The 24,804-nt window shown below is 38.1% G+C and overlaps 1 protein-coding gene across 3 annotated transcripts in view; it reads left to right on the top strand.

Moving 5' to 3' along the window:
- Positions 1–4,050, top strand: part of kdr (kinase insert domain receptor (a type III receptor tyrosine kinase)) — a 34,784-nt gene extending 30,734 nt beyond the window's left edge. For all 3 annotated transcript variants that reach the window (XM_020643788.3, XM_020643787.3, XM_020643786.3), the window contains exons 25-30: positions 91–190; positions 274–379; positions 1,612–1,757; positions 1,845–1,929; positions 2,874–2,959; positions 3,067–4,050. In XM_020643788.3, the coding sequence (XP_020499444.2) occupies positions 91–190; positions 274–379; positions 1,612–1,757; positions 1,845–1,929; positions 2,874–2,959; positions 3,067–3,283 (740 nt within the window). In that variant the 3' untranslated portion in view covers positions 3,284–4,050. The remainder of the gene's footprint in view (positions 1–90; positions 191–273; positions 380–1,611; positions 1,758–1,844; positions 1,930–2,873; positions 2,960–3,066) is intronic.
- Positions 4,051–24,804: the final 20,754 nt, after the last annotated feature.

The following is a 24,804-nucleotide window of genomic DNA, read 5'->3' as shown; positions in this document are numbered from 1 at the left end:
GTAAGCCTTGTAATAGTCAGTGCACACAACATTAACCACGTCACTACACAGTATTTACCTGCAACATCACCTCCTTGATCTCTCCTGCAGGGGCGTCTCCATATCCAGGTGTTTGTATCGACGAGTCTTTCTGCAGGAGGCTGAAGGAGGGAACCCGGATGAGACCACCTGAATACGCCACCAATGAGATGTGAGAAGAATGCATTTTATCACATCATAGCAATTTTACTCCGATCACAGTCTCAATTTGATCGAAATAACCTGCGTTCACAGATATCAGACCATGTTGGACTGCTGGCTGGACCGTCCCACAGACAGGCCGACGTTTGCAGAGCTGGTCGAACATCTGGGCGACTTGCTGCAGGCCAGTGCTCAGCAGGTCGGTTTTAGATTTCAACAAATTGTGGAACACCTTCAGACTTTAACAACAGAACGAATTCAAGCCCTCTGAAATATTGCCCGATTGTTTGAACATTCAAAAGTTATGGAGGGATAAATCTCTCATGAAGCAGAGACAGCAGAGTCAAAAGTCCATCACCTGATTCTCATCAAAGGTACAGTTTTCCTTGGTAATATTTCTGAAAAACTGCGTATAATTTTGCTTAACATGTGCTTAACACAGTCGCAAATTTATACTAACAGTGCCAAGTCCTTCTGGGAAATGTGGGAAGTACAAAGAACAGGCGGACAAACAGTTACATCAGAGAAAGCTCATTACATCACAAGGACAAGAATAGTATGTATGGGGTATTGTTTTTGGATTCAGATCACTAAAAGAAAACATGACATCATTTTATCAAAGACTGACATTATCCCCAAGAGGGCAAATATAACTTCATTTAACTTCACATTGACCAAATTAAATATAAAATGAATTAACAAATGACAAGTCTGATGCGGGATGAGATGTCCATTATCCTTCCCTGTGTGTGTTGGATTGTTTCAGCCTGCATGTTGTCCATTATTACCTGGTAATCAGCACCTCAGAGGTCATTATCATGTTTATACTGTTTTAAGGGGTGCAATAATTAAAATCCCATTAAAAGTTTTCATGCAGCAAACATGTTCACTACTCCTGTAAATATTTAAATGTAACAAATGTCAGGCGAGACATGCAACACAGTGGACTAGGGTTCAGAGGTGTCCATTAGTCTGCAGCCAATCAGATTTGAGTATGCACCCAACCCTGGTATGACAATTGTTTTTCTTGTTTTTCTTGTTTTAATTTTGCACAACTAAATTAAACATGTTACCAGCCGACTACTTCTGTAGTTTCTTAAATGGAAATTTGAATTCCGACCAACCAACTAGTCTAACAGTAAGAAAACATTCAGAAAACAGCCAAAACTGATCGATCAAACTGAATTTATCATTTGAGAGGGAGAGTGAATTTCTCATAGTTCTTATTACAGAGCATGAATCAGATGTGCTGCAGCTGCACAGAGAGCTCATTTACAACTCTTGTCCCTAGTTATGCCTTTAAGACTACAGGGTAAGAAATATGAAACTTACAGTAACATAAACCCACATAACACAATACATACATACATATAACAACTGCTATATGTGAATTTATGGTCAATACATCATCAGAGTTTTGTTGTTCTGCAGGACGGGAAGGACTACATCCCTCTGACAGTCGTCGGTGAGGCAGACGGCTCCACAGTGACCTCTGACCCCAGGAGGCCGTACAGCAGACCTCAGAGCGGGGAAATCCTGGAGGATCAGCTCCACTATGACAGCCCATCATCCCTCGGGTCAGTATGACGATCCTATTCAAACTGTCAAAAAGTGAATAACAGTCAGAGGTAAATGTCGTCCAATCACGTGTCTCCTCTGTGCAGACTGACCCAGCAGAGCAAGCGCTGCAGCCGGCCACTCAGCGTCAAGACGTTTGAGGACATCCCCATGGCCGTCAGCAGTGTCATGGTCAGTTTCTGTTGCACTCAGCAACAAATTATTCTGATTATTACTCATGTCCTTTTTAGTAATTATTGAAAACACATCCAATATAATCCGGTCCAATAAAAGGTTAAAGGTCAAATTACAACAAATGCCAGGTGAGGCTAATAAACTAGTGTACTGAACGATCACTTCTTCATCTGTTAACAAAATCATTAACTCACACATTTTCATGTCATTTATTTTATTTCATTCCTTTTAAACGGTACTTTTCATGTCTGTTGGGTATCGTGCACTATGAGTTTTTTCTGTTGAATTGTATTTAATTATTTTTAGTATTTGTTATGTTCTTGCTGTTGTTTATGTTCTTCTGTGTTTGGTTTAGTTTGCTTTGTTCTTGTTTTTGCTGTTTGTCAAAGCACTTTGTAAACCTGTGTTTTTAAAGGTGCTATATCAAGTTATTATTATTATTCATTATGAATCTAATATATATATATATATATATATATATATATATAACTCCTTAACATATTTTTTATAGCACAGAGTTTTTTTTATTTTTTTTATTTGAAGAAGAATTTGATTAATAAAAAGATCTTTTGGAAATAAAAATACAATACTTGAATAGTTTTATCAACATTTTAAGCAAAAATGCAGAATCATTTACAGGATCTGTGCTTTTTGTTGTGTAGGACCTAAAACAAAATATGTAGGATATGTATGATACTGGATTATAGTCCAACAAAAAGAAGCAGATTAACAGTCAGACCTGAAGTTAGACTTGGATAACTTGGCATTTTGTTTTCTGAAAAAAACAAATGAAGAAGGTGTAAAATGCTCAAATCAAATGAATATTAAAATAAGTATAAATTGCAGCTGTTTATTGATCCAAACAAATGTTGATGATTGGTTACAAGTGTTGATCTTCTTTGCTGCAGCTTTATGAGTTTAGTTGATGTGTTGTTCTACAGGAGGGTCACACAGACAGCGGTATGGGCTTCTTATCAGAGGAGGTGAAGGCTTTGAATCAACAGCTGTCGACTACGCCCAACTTCAGGTGAGCTCTTGCTAACTTGAATCATTTCTCTGAGAAACCTCAGAACATATCACTCTGTTTTCAACTGCAAATCTGATCTTCATTATCTTCCTGCGCCGTCTTCTCAGTCAACTGCTGCGCTGTAAGAGCAAAGAGTCTCTGGCCTCCGAGTCCTCCAATCAGACGAGCGGATACCAGTCGGGGTATCACTCTGATGACACGGACACCCCGATCTACGCTAACGAGGAGGTGATCATGAAGCACAACAAGCTGAAGAAACCTCCACTGCCCAAGACCCCTGACAGATTCAACGTGGAGATCCGCTACAGCACGCCGCCCGTCTGACCCGACGACCACTGAGTCATCCATGTACAGTGTCTGTTCATCACACTTTAGGAACAATCACAACACATGCAGTAGAGGCTTGGTTCACTCCATTTGGAAGCAGGAAAAAAAAGGAGAATCCCTGTATCTTTAAAACTGAAGCCCCATATTTATATATCTGTGGGTCTAAATGACAGAGACTCAAGTCGAATCTGAAATATTCAGATTGTTATTCTAAGTGACCGACAACATCGCAGAGAGAATCCCCTACAAAAAATCTACAACGACTTTAATTTCTCATTCATGCAATCTTTGTGAGCAACTCTAAAAAATGTTGAATACCTGTTTGTCATTCAGTCCCTCAAATATGTAAAAGCAAGGTAAACTGCCCCTTTATTGAGTCGTATGATAAGTGTGTGAGAGCAGCTCTCTGTGGAGGAATGGCTATCATGTTTACACAGCAAGTAAAAAGGTCTAGGGAGCCGAGACACAAGGACACGCCTACTTCCTGAATCACAATCCACCCACTTCCTGTATCGCAGGAAATGTCATGTGGAATTTTTAGACAATTGAAGCAACAACTGTTTTCTTGTCTTTTCATTTTCTTTCTTGTCGACACATTAAATGTTGACTAATGAGGCGGTTCCCACTGATAAATCAGAACAGCTTTGTAGTCACATTTTGTACAGATCTTTTATGCATATAACTGACAGTATTTTATTGAAAGTGTATTACTAAACCTGCCGTAAATGTAACTAGTTTTATAAAATAAAAGTACTCACAGATTGCGACAGTTTTGGGTGTTTTTCTTTTGGTCGTTTGACATCCCTCTTATTTCCTTGCAGTGCCTTACCCAAAGAAAACAATACGTTCTCAGCCTTGGCCACTGTGTGTGTGTGTGTGTGTGTGTGTGTGTGTGTGTGTGTGTGTGTGTGTGTGTGCGTCCTATAGGAACAATGCCCTCTCAACCTTGGGTATTTTCTTAGTTGTATTCAGCTCACAATGCCTGTTTTTGCGCTGCCAAGGCCATTATGAAAACAAACCGAGTGTGGGGCACTTTTAAAAAAGGACCTTTGAAAATCTCTTTAATTTCCATTTTCTCAAATTACACAGTTCAGGACTCGGTAGTTCAAATGTTTTTCCTTTCTACCAAGGATCACACAATCCAGCTCTCTTTATCCAAGTTGTTCAAAGAAAAACTGGATTAGATCCTCCTGATCCAGGTACAGACTTTTAAGGGTTACCAAATCTAGATTACTAGAGTTCAAATAGGGACTTGACATTGCATAGTTGGTCCACAGTGGGCGCCAACATCCTTAAAGATTGTGTAAGCTTGCTATTGATGCTCTTAATATATTTTATGAAATATTTTATGAGGGCAAAATCCTTTTATTGTCTAACAACCCTATTGTGTACCTCTTTTACGTTGTTACGTTGTTACTGAAGAAAAACAGAAATATAGTGGCAAATATATTTTAAAAATTTCTTAAAATATAAAGTTTCTTGTTAAAATCTTGTGTAATAGTTTTCTTTATGTTGTTTCCCTGTAATCCAGTCTGAACTCAGCCCTCTGCTGGGACCAGGATGATCCTGACTTGTGAATCAAACACATCAGTTTTATTTTTAAACACAGGCTGGAGGTTATCCAGATAAAAAACAGTATTGGATTACCTAAATGTTGTCGGATTACATAATCTGTTAACTTGATTTCAAGATTGAATCACTTCCCATCGCTTCAATCCTGTCGGATTACTTTGGTACAGCCGGGCCCAGATTCTCCTCCAGACTTCACTTCATACAAAACAATCACCCTAAAACTTAGACTAAAGTTTGTTATTCTCCTTTATGAAGCATTTTTTTTTTTTTATATTATAATTATATATAATTCTATACTTAATTTTTATAGCTCCTTTAAAAAACAGATGTTTTGACAGACAAAGCAAAGCAGGAACTCAGAATATCTCCAGATATCAGAATAAGAATTCAACAAAACAAAAACAAAGGCAAGCATAAATGCAAATAAAAGCAACACAGTGATAAAACAGGCAGATCTAGAAAGGCAGAGATCAAGTGAAGACATATTTGAATGAGAACAATGAGAGATGACAAGAAGACGACATGACGTCAGAGGAAAGAAAAACAGAGAAAAGATTTGGAGCAGTAAGACGGATAAACAATAAAAAAAAGTTAACTTCACATAAAAACACGTCTTTAAAAGGGATTATAAGAAGGGATTTCATGCTCACATCTATTTGTGAGTTTATACGACCGTTAGTGCTGAGCGTGCTGAGCGTGCTCGCTGTGAGTGGATGTAAGGATGCATGAGAACACGACTTATTGTGTCTACAACCAGCGACAACAAACTGCTAATTATAGGACAGCAGAGGAAGGCCTCACAGCCTCTGAGGAGATGTTTTCACTCTAACACACATAACACTGAGGGCTACATTTAGAAAATCCTCCTCGTATACAGCAGGATGAGGCAAGCCCTTTCCTGTAAGCTTAATACTACACTGGACCAATATAGATGAAATGTTTGTAGTCGTCTCATGTCACACACTCCAGGTGAGGTACCTGCATAGTACAGAATACTATTTGATAAATATTGTGTATGTTTTTATCTGTTTTTGTTGTTTTGAGAGAATCAATCAGACGTGACAGAGGAGAAAATGTTGCAGCTGGAGAAGGATGTGGAAAACCTTTATTTTCTTATAAGCTTTTTAGAGTTTTTGTGTTAATTGGGCAAAGATAAACACAGACATATTTAATTTAATTTAATACAGCGTTTATTATGTTTAACAAAAAGGTCCCAAACCAGAAAGTTAGAAATGAAACAAGTAATTTCATTGTTTGCCCAACATATGAAAATAACACTTCAGGGGGGGGACGGGGGAACAGAAAAACAACCAAAGAAAACAGAAGAAAACAAAAAAGTGACACACATCAGACAATAACGCTTAACTTCCCCAGAACATCATCCATATTTTAAAATAATAAAGCACCACAGTTTTCCCCATGCAGCAAACCTAGGTCTGTGCATCCTCTGTAGCTCGTAGCCATGGTAACCACCTGTCTATGAATTGTGTGTTTTGCAGTTTTTGTATTACAGTTATTTTTCCCATCACATAAATTTCTTAAACAACTGGTTTTCATGTCTTGGAGGATGGAGCCTTCAATGTTTTTGCCTTTTTGGCTGAAAAGTGTTTGTGATATATCTTTATGTTAGAAAAAATGATATAATTTTATGTGCATGTCTGGAAAAGATGATTTGTGAATATTTCCAAAGCATTTTTTAACTAAAGAATTCACAAGGCACATGTGAAATAAACTGTGCTTGAGAAACAAGATTTATTCACAGAACTGATCATGAATCACTATAATGATGAAACTAAATCTGTCACCCTCACTTTTCATTACTGGTACTTCTGTTAGGATAACTGAGCAGCAGCGCTATCTGCTGCACTGAAGGTGTATCTACAGTTTTTTTATTTTACCTCATTTTAGTTTTACAGAAATCTGAAATACATGAAGCTGCTGATAGAATATGATGCCATAATCCCCAGTACTGTTATATAACAGACAGTTGCTCATGTGTTTATAAAACAGACACAGATTCTCTGGAAGAGTCTATAACAAAAGAAATTAAACATCTTCATCTTCAGGAACTCTAATTTCCTCAGGAATGGACAACAAATACCTTGGCATCGACAAACACGCAAACACACTAAGTCACACTTGCACAAAAACACAGACACACACTAAGACACACTCGCACAAAAACACACCCATAAAAACACACAATAAAGGCAGCAGAGACGAATAAACAGACACATAATTCCACCTGCCGTTGCATGATTGGTAGCAGCTGTTTCAGAGTAGATCATGAGCTCTGTGAAGGAGAAAAGGAGATTATTATATTATTATTATTATAGTTGTCAGACAGGGGTCAGACAGGGGTCAGACAGGGGTCCCAGCTACTTAAATACAACTGGAAAAAAAACAGAAACAGAAAACATTACATATGAACACACACTTCCATAAAGCTATCAGCTGAATCCAATCTACTTTATTGATATAGCATATTTAAAACAACAACAACAACAAAGGCTGCCAAAGAACTGCACATGGAGTTTAAATAACTGATAAAAAAAAACAGACAAAAACTAGGCCTATAAAAGGCGCATAAGATCACCATGAAATAATCTTGAGACACATAAAACAGACGGTAATAAAGTTTATTTGATTCCAGTAAATAGAATCAAATCATTAACTTTAAGTTGAAGATAAATGGTAAAAAAATAAATGCCCATACATCCCCACCAGAGTGATAAATGATTAACAGAACTGGTCTGATAGAAATTTATTGGACAATGTAGGTTAAGCATGATCAACTTTATTATCATTCAAAGTTTAAAAGCATGGTTTAAACACTTACAGTGGATTTAATCTGAAGTAGCCTGGTATCAATGAGTTTCTCACTGAAAGACAGAAAAGTCAAAGCTACACTGCAAAAACTCACATCTGTCCTCTCCTCTCATTTTCACTAAGACCTTTGGTGACATCAAGTCATGGATACAAGATAATGATGATGTAATGACTATCTAATGTCCACATTTCTCATCTTGCCTTTAGTCACTTGCATAGGTGTATGGAAAGTTCTTGACACGTAAAAAATAAACAAATGTCCAAAATTAAATGACTTTCTGATGTTTCCAGTTTATTGTCACATATGAAGCAGACAAACCGTGATGATGATATAATGAGTTGTTATTTCCGAGATTATACTGTTGGTTGTCATTCTTTTGTTATGTTAAACAGCCTACTTGCGTTATGTTGTGTTACGGTAAAAACAATATGTTCACATCACCTTTGCCCTCGTTTCCTGTTCACCTGTGACATATAAACACTCAACCAACCACCTGACCAATCAACCCAAATGATCAATTATCACCACCTAGTGTCCAAATTGAGTAAATAAATAAACATGTAAACAAAAGCCATTGAAATACAATACATAAATACACACACAGTAAATTGGCTCCTACAGATGATGATAATGATGTGTAGCCATGAGTTATGTCAGTCATGACCAAGGGAAAATTATGTACGAGTCGAGTAAGTTTCGTCCACAAGATAAAAATGTGTGACCATGAGTGAAGTTAGTCTTCGCAACAAGTTGAGTAAGTTGTGACCATGAAAAGGATAATGTGTGACCATGAAGTACTTGCAAACAAAATATGAGAGGAAAAGAAACATTTCAAATATTGAGTTCTGGGATTAAAGTTGAGAAAGAAGCAAAAAAAATAAATTAATAATAATAATTGCAAAGAGGGAGATTTTTTTTTGCATTTTCAAAATAAAGTCACAGTTGAGAGAATAATTCTAAATGGTGATAATAAAGCTGAAAATGTTACAATAAATACTTAACGTCATTAAAAATAGTTTTTTTTTTCCAGTAAGCCAGGCATAAGACAAATATCTTTTTATTTAAAAACTATTTTAAAAGCAAAGGCAATAATAAACAAGCATAAGATTAAATCCGTTCTCCTCTGATTTATTTCAAATTTTTTTTTGAATAGAAGTTTAATTTTTTTCTAATTTTTTTTTTACTTTGTACACTTTCAGAGTTTACAGATTTGACCACTGGATGAATTTAATAGTAAATGATACTCAAGTGGCAGCGATGAAACAGAAGCATCATTTGAATGTTTTAACTGAAGCTCTAACTCCCACCACTAAGTGGCAGCATTGCTCAAACATCCTTTGTCATTAACTTTTAAAAATCAGTCTGAGGTCACACGTAGGCAAAGCAGATGCATGTCTCTGGATTACACTCCCTGAGTTTCACAACAGGAGACCTCGATGCAGACTGACATTCGGTATGTGAACAGAAACAAAGTGAGGTATAGTGTTAACACGAAGCACACCTCGCTCTTTTCACTCAACTGTTGAATCACATCAGAAAAGATTAGCTGAAACACAAGACACACAGGCAGGTGATGGATGAGCCTGTTGAAGTGTCAGATTTAAACAGGTGTGTCACTCAGAGATAACAAATTGTGATTTCCTCAAACCAGCTGCTGCCGTCATCACACACACACACTTTTTTTTTTCCCCTGACAGGCCCGTAACAGTCTTATCTCTGATTCTGTCACATGCCTCGAGCGTTTAAAGGCTGCTTATTTCAGCCCGTCACTCACCTTACTGTCCGTCTGATCGACTCCTACGATACACGACAAAAAAATCTGAGCGGAGAATCAGCTCGTGTGGCATTTTGTGTTTGTCGGCAGGGAGGGAGGAGGTGAGGCTTCAGAGCAAACATGCTACTAAATATTTCTCAAAAAAGGCAGCAGAGATTATTTCTCGTCCAGACCTGCAATGATTAATAGAGCTGTCACTCAAAATAAAAGTTTACCGCAAAATATTTTGGAGTCGGATTACCCTTTTTTTTGTGATCTTTTAATTTATGATATCAAATATTTCCTTTCTCCAGAGATTTGCTGCTCTGCAAAGACACTCAAGCAGAGAGACACAGAGGTAGAAGTTAGTAACGAGCAACACACAAGAGTAGTTCACACAGAACTATAATCAAAGATGTGAGCCAAACGAGGATAATACCACAGAGCGATATTGTATACTCAGGCGACAAGTGGAGAAAGGACCGGAGTAGATAAACTGTTGGAGATGAGGATGATTGTTTGCACCTGGGCTGCTTGGGGAGAAAACCACGGCCACCTGCACTCACACACACACCGCCATGCACACCTGACACACAGGGGAGAAGAAACAAAGGGTTGAGACAGAGGCCCTTTCCGAATAGCCACAGTTCAGTATGCAGTACTATTCAGTATGGAGTTTCAGTAGACTGAACCTTCGTGGTCATTCAGTATGCATTTTTTGGTATGAAATGTTCAGTATACTGAACATTTCAGTGTGGATACTAACTTCCGGGTTTCATACAGTATGGATCGGATGCTTGCTTTCAGGAAATGAATTGTATTTTATCACCCACAATGCTGTGTGAAATTAAATGTAAATCGTCACATCACCACCACCTCCAAATCAAAACAAACGAGCGTGGATTAATTGAATCAATTTATAATCTAGAGTTAAAGTCCCGACTGAAATCACTACTTTAAATTAACAACAGAAAATATAACAAATATCTGCATTATTATAAAACCTTTCCCCCTCTATTTAAATAATGATTTCACAATTTAAATGTGTCTTTATTGGTTTATTTTATATATTACTGTCTTTCATTTGTACTTTTCTTTATGTACTGTATGTTATTTAGTTATTTAATCTTTTACTTGATTTACATTGTGATATTGTTTTGTTTACCTGACTGTATATGTGCATTACTCTTTTTGAATAAAGCTAAACAAAAAAAAAACAAACAAACAAAAAAAAAACGGGTGAATGCGGCCGGTTCGGGAAACGTAAATAACGTCACTTCCTTACTGAATGAATCAGACGAAGTAGGCACAAATATCTGCCTACTGTGTGTACATACTGAATAGTAGGTACTAACAATATACAGCACGAACAGTAGGTACTGCCTCCTGCCTACTGACAGATTGAGTATGTACTTGGCAATTTGGATACAGCCAGACAGAGGAAAACTAACAACAAACATAAGGAAGGGCGGGGCTGCTAAGGGTGAACCATAACAGGACTAAATCAAACTAAAAAACAAACAAACAGTAGCGCACTACTGACAGCCCCAGACTGATTTAACCCCATTTTATATCAATAAGTAATGTCAAAGTAAGACTGTATACAGATGATATATGTTATTTATAAATCATACAGATGCAGGATTGTATTTACTGGATAGTTTGAGGGTGACATGTCTTTTAAATATTGAGGCACAGTTACCACCAATTTCTAGCAGATGGTTTTATCTCTACTGTAACTCTGTGCGACTGTTAGGGCTGTTGTACTTGAGTCAGGCTTATTTGCAAAGAAAGTGGCTAATTTCCCCCAAATGACCGCACAATGACTCATTTAAATACTCGCAACCAACACCTACGCACAGCAACGCTTTTTTGCTCTGCAGAGCAGTTAGCTGCGCATTTAAACCTTTGCGCGTGCTTTCTGAAGTACACGGTGTCAAGTCTCTCTCTCTCTGCTCTGCAGTGTTGGTGATCTCCCTACTGCAGGTCGTAATGGAGGTCACCTGATGCAAACTAGCAATTAAGGTCTCCACCAAAAAAAGCAGGCGAGAGGAGAGAGAGCAGCTGCCAGTGGGTTTTGCAGTGATCGTGTATGGAAGTGAGTGCTGAAATAACGTGTTGCACATTGCTTTAACTTGTGTTGTTGTTTTTGTTAATTGTGATTTTATGTTAGTGTTTTTATTTAGTAGAAGTGTTGTTTTTTGAAAGATGTTTGTTTTCAGTTAATTTGTGTATCCACTTTAGGTTATTCATTTTAATAAGTTGTTTTTCTAAATTTGCTGCCTTTTTTCTTCATTCACAGTGTTCATTATTTTATTTTTACCCCCGTCATCTCAGAGCTATTTTGGGGATTGTATCAGATAGTTGCTTTTTGACTCATTTTCACAGGTTTAGTCGGTGTCAAAGCAGCAAAATCTTTTTGTGACTCAGGCCCAGAAACATAGACAGTACAAGAATAGAATAGAATTACTTTATTGATCCCAATTATCCTGCCAATGATCCCAACATTATGAAATCTAAAAAGAGTCATTGAACTTTCCATGAGTGTGAGTGTCTGCTTCAAACCCACAATAATCTGTTCTGCCATGGACTGTTCCTACCTGAAGGAGCTCTGACAACAATTTTAAGATTAATTTCGATGCTATTTATGTCTTTATTTAGAGAAAGGACAATGATAGAGTCAGAAACAGAGGGGAGAGCGAATGGGGAACTTGGGAAAGGACCTTAGACTCCATACATGGGGCGTTGGCACTAACCACTAGGCTACCGGTGGTAAGGAAGTAGCACAACATCAATACCTCTGCTCTCCAAACCTTACTGCGCAGATTCTGACTCCAAATGAGCAATAAGTCAGAACCCGTCCTGAGGGTATTTTGGCTTCACATAAGTAAAACCGGAGGAGGTAGAGACGCACTGTCCATCTTTTTAAACAGTTAGTGATTTGAAACAAAAGCAATACCTAATCTTTATACTTTTGAAGCAAATGGCCACTGACCAAGCTGCTGTATTCAACGAGATGAGTTAGACTCATTGTGGAACCATGAATATCTATGTTTAGTGTTGAAACACACATGTACAGTAGATGATACGATTGTTAGGATACCTGAATTTTAAAATTCAATACGATTCTAGTAAAAATCTAATAGTATCAGTCCCTGTTTTGATACTACATGAACAAAATTAGAAGTCCTAAGCACCCAATTGGGTTATTTAATTATTAAAACAAAAAAACGAACACAAACTCCACTGTCTACATTGCACAAATGAGTTGGCAATGCTTATCGGACTGTACTGCTTCTCATTCAGTAGCGATAGCTTTGGGTTCAAATTATGGCTGAAGATCTGTAGTTTTGGTACTTTTCAATATTATCCATCATTAAACGTGGTATGACGTATCGAACATTTTGACAGCCTAAGAAGATATTGACATATTTTATAAAGTTAAAATCTTTACGCTCTGGTGATAAAAGTGGGAAATCAAAGGGATCGCAGAGTCTGCAGGATTTGTCCTCTTGGTATCTTGAATGTCAGAGAACAGAATCTCACAGCAATCCATCAGAGAATCAAATTGTTAATAAGACACACAGTGACAGACTCACACTGACAGACTCACTGACACCGTCTCACACACACACACACACACACACACACACTGATTAATGCAGTTAAGGGAAGAAAATCAAGCTAACAAGTTTACAACAAATGTACTAATGAGCACAGATAGCGATCAGGCTCAGAGGAGAGGAGGGCGAGACAACAGCGTTTTTATTTACTCTATCAACACTTGTTTGGTATTCTACTGATACTATTCATGCGGTTTGCTTCGTTTCTCAGGTTCATTCATTCAGGTGCTCAGGACAGTTGGTGCCCTGCAGGTTTTGGGATTGCTGTCGAAACACGTCCAAATGGAACAAGTCGAACGAACCCGGAGAACAAAAATGTAATTGTTGTAGAAGATGACTCTGAATCTACAGTAAGCAAGTGTATTTGTCTATAAAAACATACCTATTCATTACATGTGGCTTATTTTAAACCACGTTTACCTGGCAGGTCAAGATAAACATCTGATTTGAAAATACAGAAAGCAAAAATGAAGGCCCTAAACGTTTCTTGAAATTAGATAATAATAATAATAATAATAATAATAATAAAGTTTATTTATAAAGCACTTAAAAAAAACAAGAGTCAAATACATGACAACAAAATCCTATTAAAAAAGCATGAAAAATAAAACAACAGTGCAGCAATCATCCAATGAACAGAGAAAAGAGAAACAACCGAGACAAAGATTGGCTAAAGTTAACAGTAAAAGAAATAAAACATCATAGATGAAACAAAGATTATAAGAAGGCCTTACGATAAAAATGTGATTTTTAAAGAAGATACTGATGAAGCTAGTCTGAGATCCTCAGGCAGGTCATTCCACAGCCAAGGAGCCCGAGCTACAAATGCTCTGTCTCCTTCAGTTTTCAAGTTTGAGGTGTGAACAGTTAGGAGGGTCCGGCCTGGGATGTCTACGTGTACATGATTACATCTATTTTTTTAAGACTAAATTTAGTTCTAATTAACTAAAACAAACTAAATCAGACCTAATTTTTGTGTTGAATATCTTTAAATAAAATTGTAATCTAGGCTTGTCAAAGGAGTCAAAGGAGATCATTTTGACCAGAAATCAGACGAACAGGCTCAGATTTGAGTTATTGCAACGCAAGTTTCTAACCAACGAGTCAAAGGCCAATAGTGTGGTGTGTCTGCTAAATGCTCTGTGGACCAAACACTAGATTTGATTTGAAACAACGAATAAAGATCTTCTAACAGCGTGGAAAGACTCATGGAGACCTTTGGAGATCATCAGTCATGAAAGAGATTGAAGGGAAATTGGATTGTATCATGTTTTACTTTGCAGCAGTGAGACAGAATCTGATTTTGATATATTTGGCTGCACGAGTGAGTGTGAGATAACTGGATTAGGGATCTCTTTTGGTTTGTTTGATATGTAACATCAGTCTCCTTCGTGAAACTCGACGCCTCGTTGCTCTCTGTGCGGTCTCCATCCACAGCTCCTGAGGGACAGCAAGGTCCACGAGTACCACACACACATTCTGGAAAATAGATTTTTCTCTTTGCCGCCTTGTGTGCGCTCCAAGCCGGTATCCCATTTCCTGGTTTTTCTCTGAGGGGGCCGGCATGTGCCTTGTTTAACAGGGGGCATCAAATCCAGATTAAAGTACCGTGTTTGTAAGAGATCCTGTCATCCATTTATCACACCAGGACATGAGAGTAAACAGCACACACATAATTTATAAGAAGACGAAGAAGAAGATAAGAAGTCTCGCAAGGGGAAATTACTTTTACACTTATTGAGACATGCTACACACACAGAGGCTGAAAAACACGCACATGCAAAAACAGGATCCTATGGACATGCACTAATGGAGAGACGTCAGAGCGAGGGGCTACACATGTAAGACAGATGAGCAGGTGTGGGTTCGGCACATCAGCAGTGCTCAGGAAGTGAAGTGGCACCTCTTTAGCTTCTGGACCAGACTGGGTCAGCACCAGCACCGTTGAAGATAAGGATGAAGAAGAAGAAGTTCTTCTTCATCCTTATCTGTCTGTTTTGTAAATTACTTTGGACTGGTTTTCACGGGGAGAATAGAGAATGGGTTTACTGGATTGTCCGATAGTCTTAAATGCACCATTCCTGAGGTGCGCTCAGAGCGGTGCTCTGTCGCTTTAAATTACATAATAAGACAGGTGAAGTGGCAGCTGACCGAGGACCCGTATGGATGCCGAATTGGAAGCTGTCGGACCTGACAGCTGACCCACTCCCACGGACTTGTTTTAGAAACCAGCCGTATCTTATGTGATCCAACTACCACAAACAAAACTGAACTCATAGATCAAGCTTGGGCACGTCGATCGCTCTAAAAGCCGTCTACAAGCAGCTTGTAACACTACAGACTGAGCTACTGCCGGCCAATAAACAGTGGCCTCACCTCCTAAAAGGCCACACACACACACACACACACACACACACACACACACACACACACACACACACACACACACACACACACACACACACACTGTATATATATTTGGAAGATAACCTCTGAAAATAGACCAACAAGCCATTGATCTGTAACTGTAATTTATAGCTGTTTTCACATTGTCCTTGTTGTGAATTTGCTGCAAGCCAGGAAAACATGCTAACTCATGACTGTGGAAAGAGTTTACTGTCAGGAATCATATGAGACGGCTCGAGGCTGAAAGGACTTCCAACAGAAGCTTTAAGACTTACTTTTGTTCTTTTCTTACTGGGTCACTCTTTTCACCTTAATGATGTAGACAAAGGTTAAAGATTCACTTTGAAAACACACATGCTTATTTACTGTTTACTTACCAAATCAGTCAAAAATAATTTAATCATGAAGGTAACTGCAACCTGTAGCTGCAACCAATAGAGGCAGCCTGTTATTTACATGACCCAAAAACTCATGTAGTCTCACAACCTTATAGGCTTTATGATTCATACACAACTGAGAACTCACTTATTAATGCAAGACCAAGTAAGTAACACTGTGACACCAGCACCATATACAAATGCTATCTATACTTTTGGCATGTTTTTGGCTTTAAATAACAAAACAGTCCTATATGAATGAAGTTAAAATAAATAGTAATGATTGATATGTTCTTCTGTTAAGTCTAGTGTCCCTTTTGGAGGTGATAAGGGACAGCTTTAAGTCAGTCATGATGAGGAGGAGCAGGAGGAAAACAGAGAAGAAACCAGCAAAACAAAAGTAATAAGGTCAAGTCTGAGTTTCATGAAATACTTGTTTCCATGGGAATAACCTATTATTCGGCGTTGTGAGCAAAGTCCGCAACCTAATATTCGGGCTTCTCCATCTCAAAGTCCAGGGCTGAATGTATGTCCCAATACATCCCTGGCCCAGAGGTTAAGTTCAGTGACTGAATTAGCTGAGGTGACACCCATCTGCCACTCAAAGAAGCCACACCCCTAATTCTACATCACTGTAAGCCTTAACATATTGTAAACAGTTGATTTGAACACAAATACAACCCGTGCAGTTGTCTTGAAGAGAGACATTATCTATAGAGACCAAAGCCATTTTTTTGCACCAGGCTGTAAACATTTTTATTTCTGCTGTAAAGATGGACATTTTAACATGGGGTTCCATGGGGATTGACTCCCTGCAGGAGACAGCCTCTAGTGGACACCAGAGGAACTGCAGCTTTTGCCAGCCTGCATTGGCTTCACATTTCAACCCTGAAGGTAACTGCGTGTTTGTCTTACATAATAATTGAAACAGTTACATGAGATATTCTAATGCATTAAAACAGTCATGTTCTCGATATTTGATTTGTCCCATGTTTGCTCAGGAGGTTAAAGGTGAATTACACCAAACTATCACTTAGAACTGTTGAAAGTGTGAAAACTGGTTACAGAGTTCAAAGGTTACACAAGAGTCATCGTTTATCTGATTTCAAAGCTGTAAATTCAACATTTAGTGACTCAATCCATCAGGGTCAAACATTCCTGATTTTGTAAGCATCATGTACATTCTACAGTTAAGCAACCATACAAATCAATCCAGGCAAGCTTATGCTGTATTGCACAGCCCCAAAACAAACAATGCATACATTTCTGTAGTTTGGACATGTCAATTATCCATGAAAGGGAAATTAATCTGAGAAGATGACAGGATGACAGACACCACTTGATCTTAAACTATAGCGGAGCTGGTTTGAAGACACCAGACACCCGGATATTAGGTTCCACTGCAGCCACGTCGTATAGTCAAACATTAACATTTAACAACATCAATCAACATTAATGCCTCTACTCCGATTACACTGAGCGCTCTATTCTGAATGACCACGCTCACCAAGACGGCCCTTTCAAACAGAAATAATCTCCACAAGGCTCGCTGCAGTCTGTTTTTTTTTTTTTTAAAGACAAGCAGATTATTAGGCCCATGGCTTCTACATCACCCCCAAACCCCCTCCCAGTTCTCGCAGTCATCATGGAAACACAAGACAGAGCGATGATTGTTGTCTTTGTGTTTATTTTTTTTTTACCCAGCCTGATCATGGCACAATTAAGTGCTTGATTAACTCTCCCTCTCTATTTCTTTATTTTACAGCTTTTGGTCTGAAACATTGAGCCTGTTGTTGCTTTCTGAGGCGCTGACCTGAATGTTTACTCAAAGTCAGGCTTCTTTTGAACTCATCAGCTCTTCTTTTTTTCCCATGTAAGTATTTGTTTGCCTGCTTATATATCCTGTTAGTGCACCTGCTGCAAAAAAAAGTGAAACATAAGTGAGCAGAAATATGTATTTTTTATTCATTTATTTTATTTTAGTGCTTTATTAAAACTGTTTGGAGGAACATGTGATGGTTCCACTTCTGAATAACTTAACGCTTAAAACTAGATTTATCAGCCTTATAAAGCAGTTTGATCGACACTGACAAGAACAAAGCTCCATTTGAAGAATCCGTCTTATCTCCAACATCTTAACTCTGTCATTGTCCACATATTAAGAACACATAATGACCAAAGGAATTCAATTTTACACCACAGCACCGAAGTTATGTTCTCCTTTACATGTGGAAAGAACACTTTTCACATCTTAGGAAATCATTATACAGTACAACATATTCTGTACAGTTCTGCACCAGGACAGTATTTGACTTTAAAGCTCCTGTGAGTAGTTTTTTTTTAAACTGGACTGAAATTCAAATCATTGCCTCTTTGGGACCTATAAAGTCCAACAAGACTATCAGCGGCTTCTACAAAGTTATTTCCTGATGAATGTAAACGCTGCTGCTGGGTAGGTGTCACGTTCATGTATGCACCTAGACTGCTCCTGAACCTCGTTAACACCAAGCTGAACAACCGTTGTTAGAAAAATGAAGCCAACATGGAAGTGAAATAAACTGCAGTTCCTAGAGTATCCGATTGAGGCTGGCTTTAAAAGACCTGGCTGGAAGCACATACACACCCTATATTCAAATATCTGTTTTGACAGCAGAAATGAACATGTTTACAGTCCTGTCCAAAAAAACATTTGTGTCGGATTAGTTTATGACTACACACTGACTGTACTGGTCTTTAATAATAAGTCACTCATTTTGATTTTATGAAGGATACAAGTTTTGATAGGCTTCCAAATCAGCCCTTCAAAAACCAATGGATAACGTCACTCATCCACTACTATTTACAGCCTAAAATCTTTGGGTTCATATAAATTGTGTACATGTATGAAAGCACTGAGACTGAAGTTACAGCACGCGTAAGAAATGGCCTTTGTTGACATTTTTCATAGCCAAGATTCACTGATAAATGAAACAGGATGACAGGACACACGTGTTTAGGACAAGCAAAGCAAACCAATAAAGGAAAGTGTTGTGTCTGCAGGAGGCGCCAAAATAGACACACCCAAAAGCTTACTTAAATTTGGCAGATAAATTAATTTCCCTTTAATTCATTCCTACTTTAAAGAAAGAATGTAAGAATGAGTCATGTCTACAATGAGTGAGAAGTGTGAGTCACACCGACTGTGTTGTTGTTGGAGCTGTGTTTACATCAGGTTTACGTTGACAGGACAGCCGATCTCGGTCATTCCGTCTTAATTTTCATGCAATGTGAAGCTATGAGCTAACTAAAGTTAGCCCGCTAACACAGCAATGCTTGTCAACAGGCAGTTGCAGCTCGAGCTAAGGACAATTTTGTCTACCGCTTGGGCTGAACACCTTTGTGGGAACGAGAGTGGAGGATGGTTGGAGGTGTGTCGCTGGAGGAGAGTGGAGGCTTCAGTACGGCAGAGGTGTGGCCAAACAGCAGTTTGTTTTGGTTTCATGCTGGTGCTCAAGGGGGCGACATGTACTGGATCAAAAAGTCCAACAATCTTCCTCGATTGGTTCAACCTTTCTCTGTAAATTTAAGGGCCTGCAGTCTCATAATGTCATGAAACTGGATATGAAGGTTTAGGGTATTTGCCAACAAATTGAGATCAATATTTTCTTTCTCTTTTAAAACTGTGCTTATGGGGCACAGACCTGCCTAGCGATTATTTTGGTCAGCCCCATGTAAAGAATGTATTATCTTTAAAATTGATGGCAGGACTTCGACTCTGACCAGAGGCTCCTTTCCCACCCTCCCCTCGCTCACCCTGGTTTCCTACTCTGCCTACTGTCCTAAATTAAGGCATAAAAAAGCCCCAAAACAAATCTTAAAAATATAACAACCTGTGCTTATTTTTACTTTGAATGCACAATACCTTCAGTATGTTGGTTGTTTGAAAGGATTTCTTTGACAGGATCTTTTTTAAAGGATGTTTTCATGTTCTGTCTGCAGAAGTATTTTAATCTGTTTTCCACATTTTATGTCCCTGTTTTTGAGAGCAGACTTTTGCAACATGTTCACTTTATGTTGCTGAGCCACTGTAGTAGTCATGTGCTTTTTTGACTTGTGGCCTTGCCCTGGGGATGACACCCTCCTCTTCATGTGATCAGGGACAGAGGGCTGTGTTGGCAGAAGCCTCGGGCCAAAGATGAGAAGATATACTCTTTTCATAAACCGTCCTGAAATAGAAATAACTCACCAAAGTGTTTCAGAGATCGGCCATGATGAGTCCTCCGCGTGGTCTGAAGCAGCACATATTCACATTCTCATGACCAATAACTACACATACATACAGTGCACAAACGGGTTTCTGTCAGGCTTTTTAAACTGATTGTGATGGAGATGGATTTGTCCAGCTGTGGATAAAAACAACAACAAGCTGTAGCTGTATTGATGAAGCAGATTCTACAATCATTCTACAATCTTCAGGTTTTCTTGGCCCCATCTACCTCCACCACAGCATCAGTCAACCCTGCCAAATGTTACCTCTTTTACACAAATGATCCATGAAAAGTTTGAAATTAAAGTTGAAAAACTTCCTTAAATACGTCTTGATACTATTTATTAGAAGGAAACAATCTATGTTTTTTGTGTTGGTCGCACACAGTACTGGAGCTTCAAAAAACTAAATATACAAGAAAGGCGCAACAGAGAAGAATAAGTGAACCAAAAGGTTCAAACTCCTGCATACTGTCTGGATTCCACAAATACGTTGGCAGCTTTCTGTACCAGTTCAATTATAATTTTAAACAACAGCAGAAGAGAGGGAGCACTGTGTGAACTGCAGAGGATCGAGGGTTTCCCTTTTATCTGTAGATGTGTCACACATGCAGCTCATCATGTAAAACTTCAGCATTTTTTCACGAGTTTTGTGAAAGTATGAAAGGACCATTGAACGCTGCATCTCAGATTGCCCTCAGGAAACACCTCCCATGAGTGTCAGAGATTTTGACGTAAAGAGAAACATTTACAATCTCCGCTGTGAAAATGTGAGACAGCGATTTTGTGTTTTTGGCTTTGGATTCCTCCCTCGACGCATTTTTTTTTTTAACCTTCTTTTGGTTTGGACTTGCACATCAGCTGTTGAACACTCAGATCCATTGTGGTTAAAACATTCATTGAACAAAATATGTAATACGTAACATGACTCAGCATTCACTGCTGTTAAACTCAATACATAAAGAGGAGAGGAGTGAGTAGCAGTTTTTTAATTCCTCTCTCCATACATCATAAAACCCATCCATGATGTGAGCGTTTATGTTCCATACGTTTCCTACAGAGCTCATTCAAAGATCTGCAGTCGCCTGGAGAGCCAATGGTTCAGCTATAATAAAACCATGAAATTGTTCACACCATGTTATGACTTTTTATTTGCCAGCAGTTTACACATTTCAGGCGGCTAATGGAGAAGCTTTTATGACCAATTGGGCGTCTTGTACAAGTTCATTTTGATATTATCAAATATAGAGAAAAAAGAAAAGTGGGATTTTTGGAATTCCTTTTTTTCTTAAAGATATTTGAACAGCCATTTTGTCTGCATTAGATCGGGCAGCTGAAGAGAGACAGGAAGTGTTGGGAGGAGAGAGAGGGGTATGACAAGCTGCAAAGGGCTCAGGTCGGGTGAGGACTATAGACACAAATGCAACCCAGGTTTTTGGAATTCTTATAGCCAAATAAAACAAATGAATACTGTTGAAATAAGGTATTTGAAGTCCAAAAATCATTCTGCTGTACAGAGATTCTCAATTTCTATAGGTACAATGAAATAATATTGGAATACAAAGGTCATGAATTATACTAAATTGTAAGCCCCTTTTAAATGACCTGATACATATAAAATAATCACAGGGTAAAGACACAATCGAATGGTTATCAGTCATTTCACAAAGCCAGATCAATGGCACTAAACAATACTTGTTAGTTTAAAAAAGTGACTTTTTTATACCTGTGACTTAACTGTAATTACATTGAACTATTTTATTTAAAATCCTGCATCTCCAAGTCGTGTGTATATTTACAGCCTCCACTCTTAAGGGACTGAAGCCTCTACCTTGATTTAAAGCAACAGTAACCCTTTTCACACATATGGAAATCTCCTGAAAAACTCCGGAGATTAGTCTACCCTGAGGTTCTTTAGGCTATGTGTGAACGCAAACAGACACATTTTACCCGGAGTTTCTCCTCCAGACCCGGAGTATTTTATCCGCTGAAATTCTGAGTGAGCTGATGTCTGAACACAGCAGCATAGACTCCGGAGATTTCAACTCGAGCTCATCTCGAGCCAAAGAGAGTGACGTTTATATACAGTGACTGGCTGAAGTGTCTGCAGGCGACCACTATCATCTCTGTGCACTAATTAAACGTCTGCATTCTGTTTTCTGTTCATCAGTATGTTGTTCTCCACTCTTTAGTGGACGTTGTCATTCCATTGGATTACACATAGCATTGATATAAAGACAAATATTCTCATTATAACAGCAGACTCTGTTGCTTTGGCTGCTACTTCTGCGTTGTTTATTTACGTCCCCCCCCCCCCGGCAGAGAAAGTCCTCGCTGTGAGGAGCATATGTGAACGACTAGTTTGGGAGAATCTCCGGAGAGGTCCTCCTGTAATTATCTAGATATTATCTGGAGTGCATATGCGAAAACGGCTAAGTTGTCACTTCTCCACTTTCAAACAGAACTTTCAAGGGTCAAATAATAGCACAATAACTAGCGAACGATGTCTCTCTCATGTCCACAAAGCGCCCCCTTCGCCCGCTATCTTCAAGTTAGCTTTATAAGTTTAGAACTTTACAAACCTACCTTAACTAGCATGTAAAAAATGACCCTCTCCTGTAGCCATTCAGCCAAAGCCTCTAGACATCATGCTTACAGTTGAATACACATACTCCACATGCTAACAGTTGTTAAACAACGTGCCGTAGACGCTAGCAGAGTCATATTTGCTCAAAATCTGTTAATATTGAGCGTTGTCAGTTGACATGTTTTTATTTTTTATTTCTCACAAAGCCATGGCCACCCTCTGCTTGTAAATAAATGCACATTGTCTAAAGGGGAAGTCGTTAAACATTGTGTCTTACGACAGTGCAGTTGCTTTCAGAGACCTTCGGTGGGCGCCAGAGCACACCAACCAAAGTCCTGCATATTGCTGCGTTAAATGGGTCCAAACAATAGGCGGATACAAAAACAAAAGGCAATTTTTAATACACCATACATATTGTTCGAATTATATTACATTATTGTAATTATAGTATTCCAACATTATTGTTAAGAATATATTCCTTAGGTACTCTAAAGGAAAAGGCAACATAAATTATTTGAATTTAAAATGATAATCGTAATCCTTTTTTTTTAACTCGTCTTGTTTTGTGCCACAGTAAATATATTTTTGTATTAAATAGGAACTTTGTGATTATAATAAATACTCACAGTGTGTATGTTTCCCTTTTAACATAAAAGTTGTCTCATGACGTCTCTGTAAATCTGATGCCAGTAGGTTACAGAGTCAAATATAAGTCATGTAATAGTTGCTCACTGCATGACTGCAACATCGCTGTGAATAATTAGCTGTGGTTAAAATGTTTTTATAACCTTATTAATCTGCACTTTTAATGCTTTTTTCTGATAAAAGACGTGAGTGAACAAAGCAAAGCAAAATGAGTAAGACCAACCTTTCCAACATCCTGAGCAGCTCTAAATCCCTTGATTATCCACAAACCCAGGGACCTCGCCCAAACACCCGGTGTTTACCTCATGGTCGGATTTTTTGCAGAATAAACATCCCTTGATATAATCAAGCAAGAGTTCATCTGTGGTTTCACACCAAATTAAACTGGAACTGGAGAAGCCTGAAGCAGCAATGATCGGGGCCCAAACTGGACGTTTGTTTGTCTTTCAAAATACTTGATTTTGTTTCAAATAATAATTAATTGGTCATCACATGCTCTGTAAAGCAGCGGGACGATGAAGTGCTTCAGTGTCAATGAAGAAGTGTTTCATATGAATGCATCTGTAGCTACTGATGATAGAGCAAGAGGAAAATGTTTGTATAGTTGAAACAGGATTGTTTATGCATAAAGTTTCAAATATTGATGTGGTACATTATGTGAGGAAACCATTGCAGAACAATGCAGGTGAGAGTATAAAACAGTTACAGAATTCTGAACAGAAAAGCAGAGCCTATTTTTAAAACAATGCAAGATTATTCACTAGGTTGTTAAAGTGCCACTTACAGTACAAAATGTTCTAGTGCCTGAATAATAGTGAATAGTTTTGAGACTTTTGATCTTTGATTTTTCAAACACTTCGGCTGGCTGCACATTAGAATATTTTGGGCCCCTAAACATGAAATGAAATGCAAATACATATTTATTTTTTTCAAAATCTGAAACAAACAAACAACTCACTTACAAAAAAAAAAACATTGACCTCTGCTGATGTTATACTTTCATTTCATTTATTCATTTTTTGGGGCCTTTTGCCTTTACTAGATTAAAGGCAAAATATTAAACTTTCTGCAACAAAAGAACTCTTTTTGTGAAAAATATTTTAGCTACCGCAAAAAAACCAAAACCAAAATGTAAGCTCTTTTGTTTAAGTGTGAAAACAGTACTAGAGATAAAATATTATCAACACAAGTGAAAATCTTATTTCACCTCATTTATTTTCATCATGTGTTAGGTCCAATGACATTGATCATTTAAATATGAGTCGCTAATTTATTTTTATTTTTGCTAAGTGACAACACAAAGTATAAACTACATTATAAAATGCTACACATGCTGTAGAAGTATATCCTGCTCATTTAAAGTATATAAAAAATATATGAGAAATAGATTTTATCAGTCGTAAAGTAACAATATGAAAGCTCTATTTGAAAGACTTTGAAGGCACCAGTGTTAATTAAAGGTAATTACAGGTTCATATTT

Source organism: Labrus bergylta, chromosome 6, assembly GCF_963930695.1.
Source record: "Labrus bergylta chromosome 6, fLabBer1.1, whole genome shotgun sequence".
In the NCBI taxonomy this organism is placed as follows: domain Eukaryota; kingdom Metazoa; phylum Chordata; class Actinopteri; order Labriformes; family Labridae; genus Labrus; species Labrus bergylta.
This window is presented reverse-complemented; position numbering and strand designations above follow the sequence as displayed.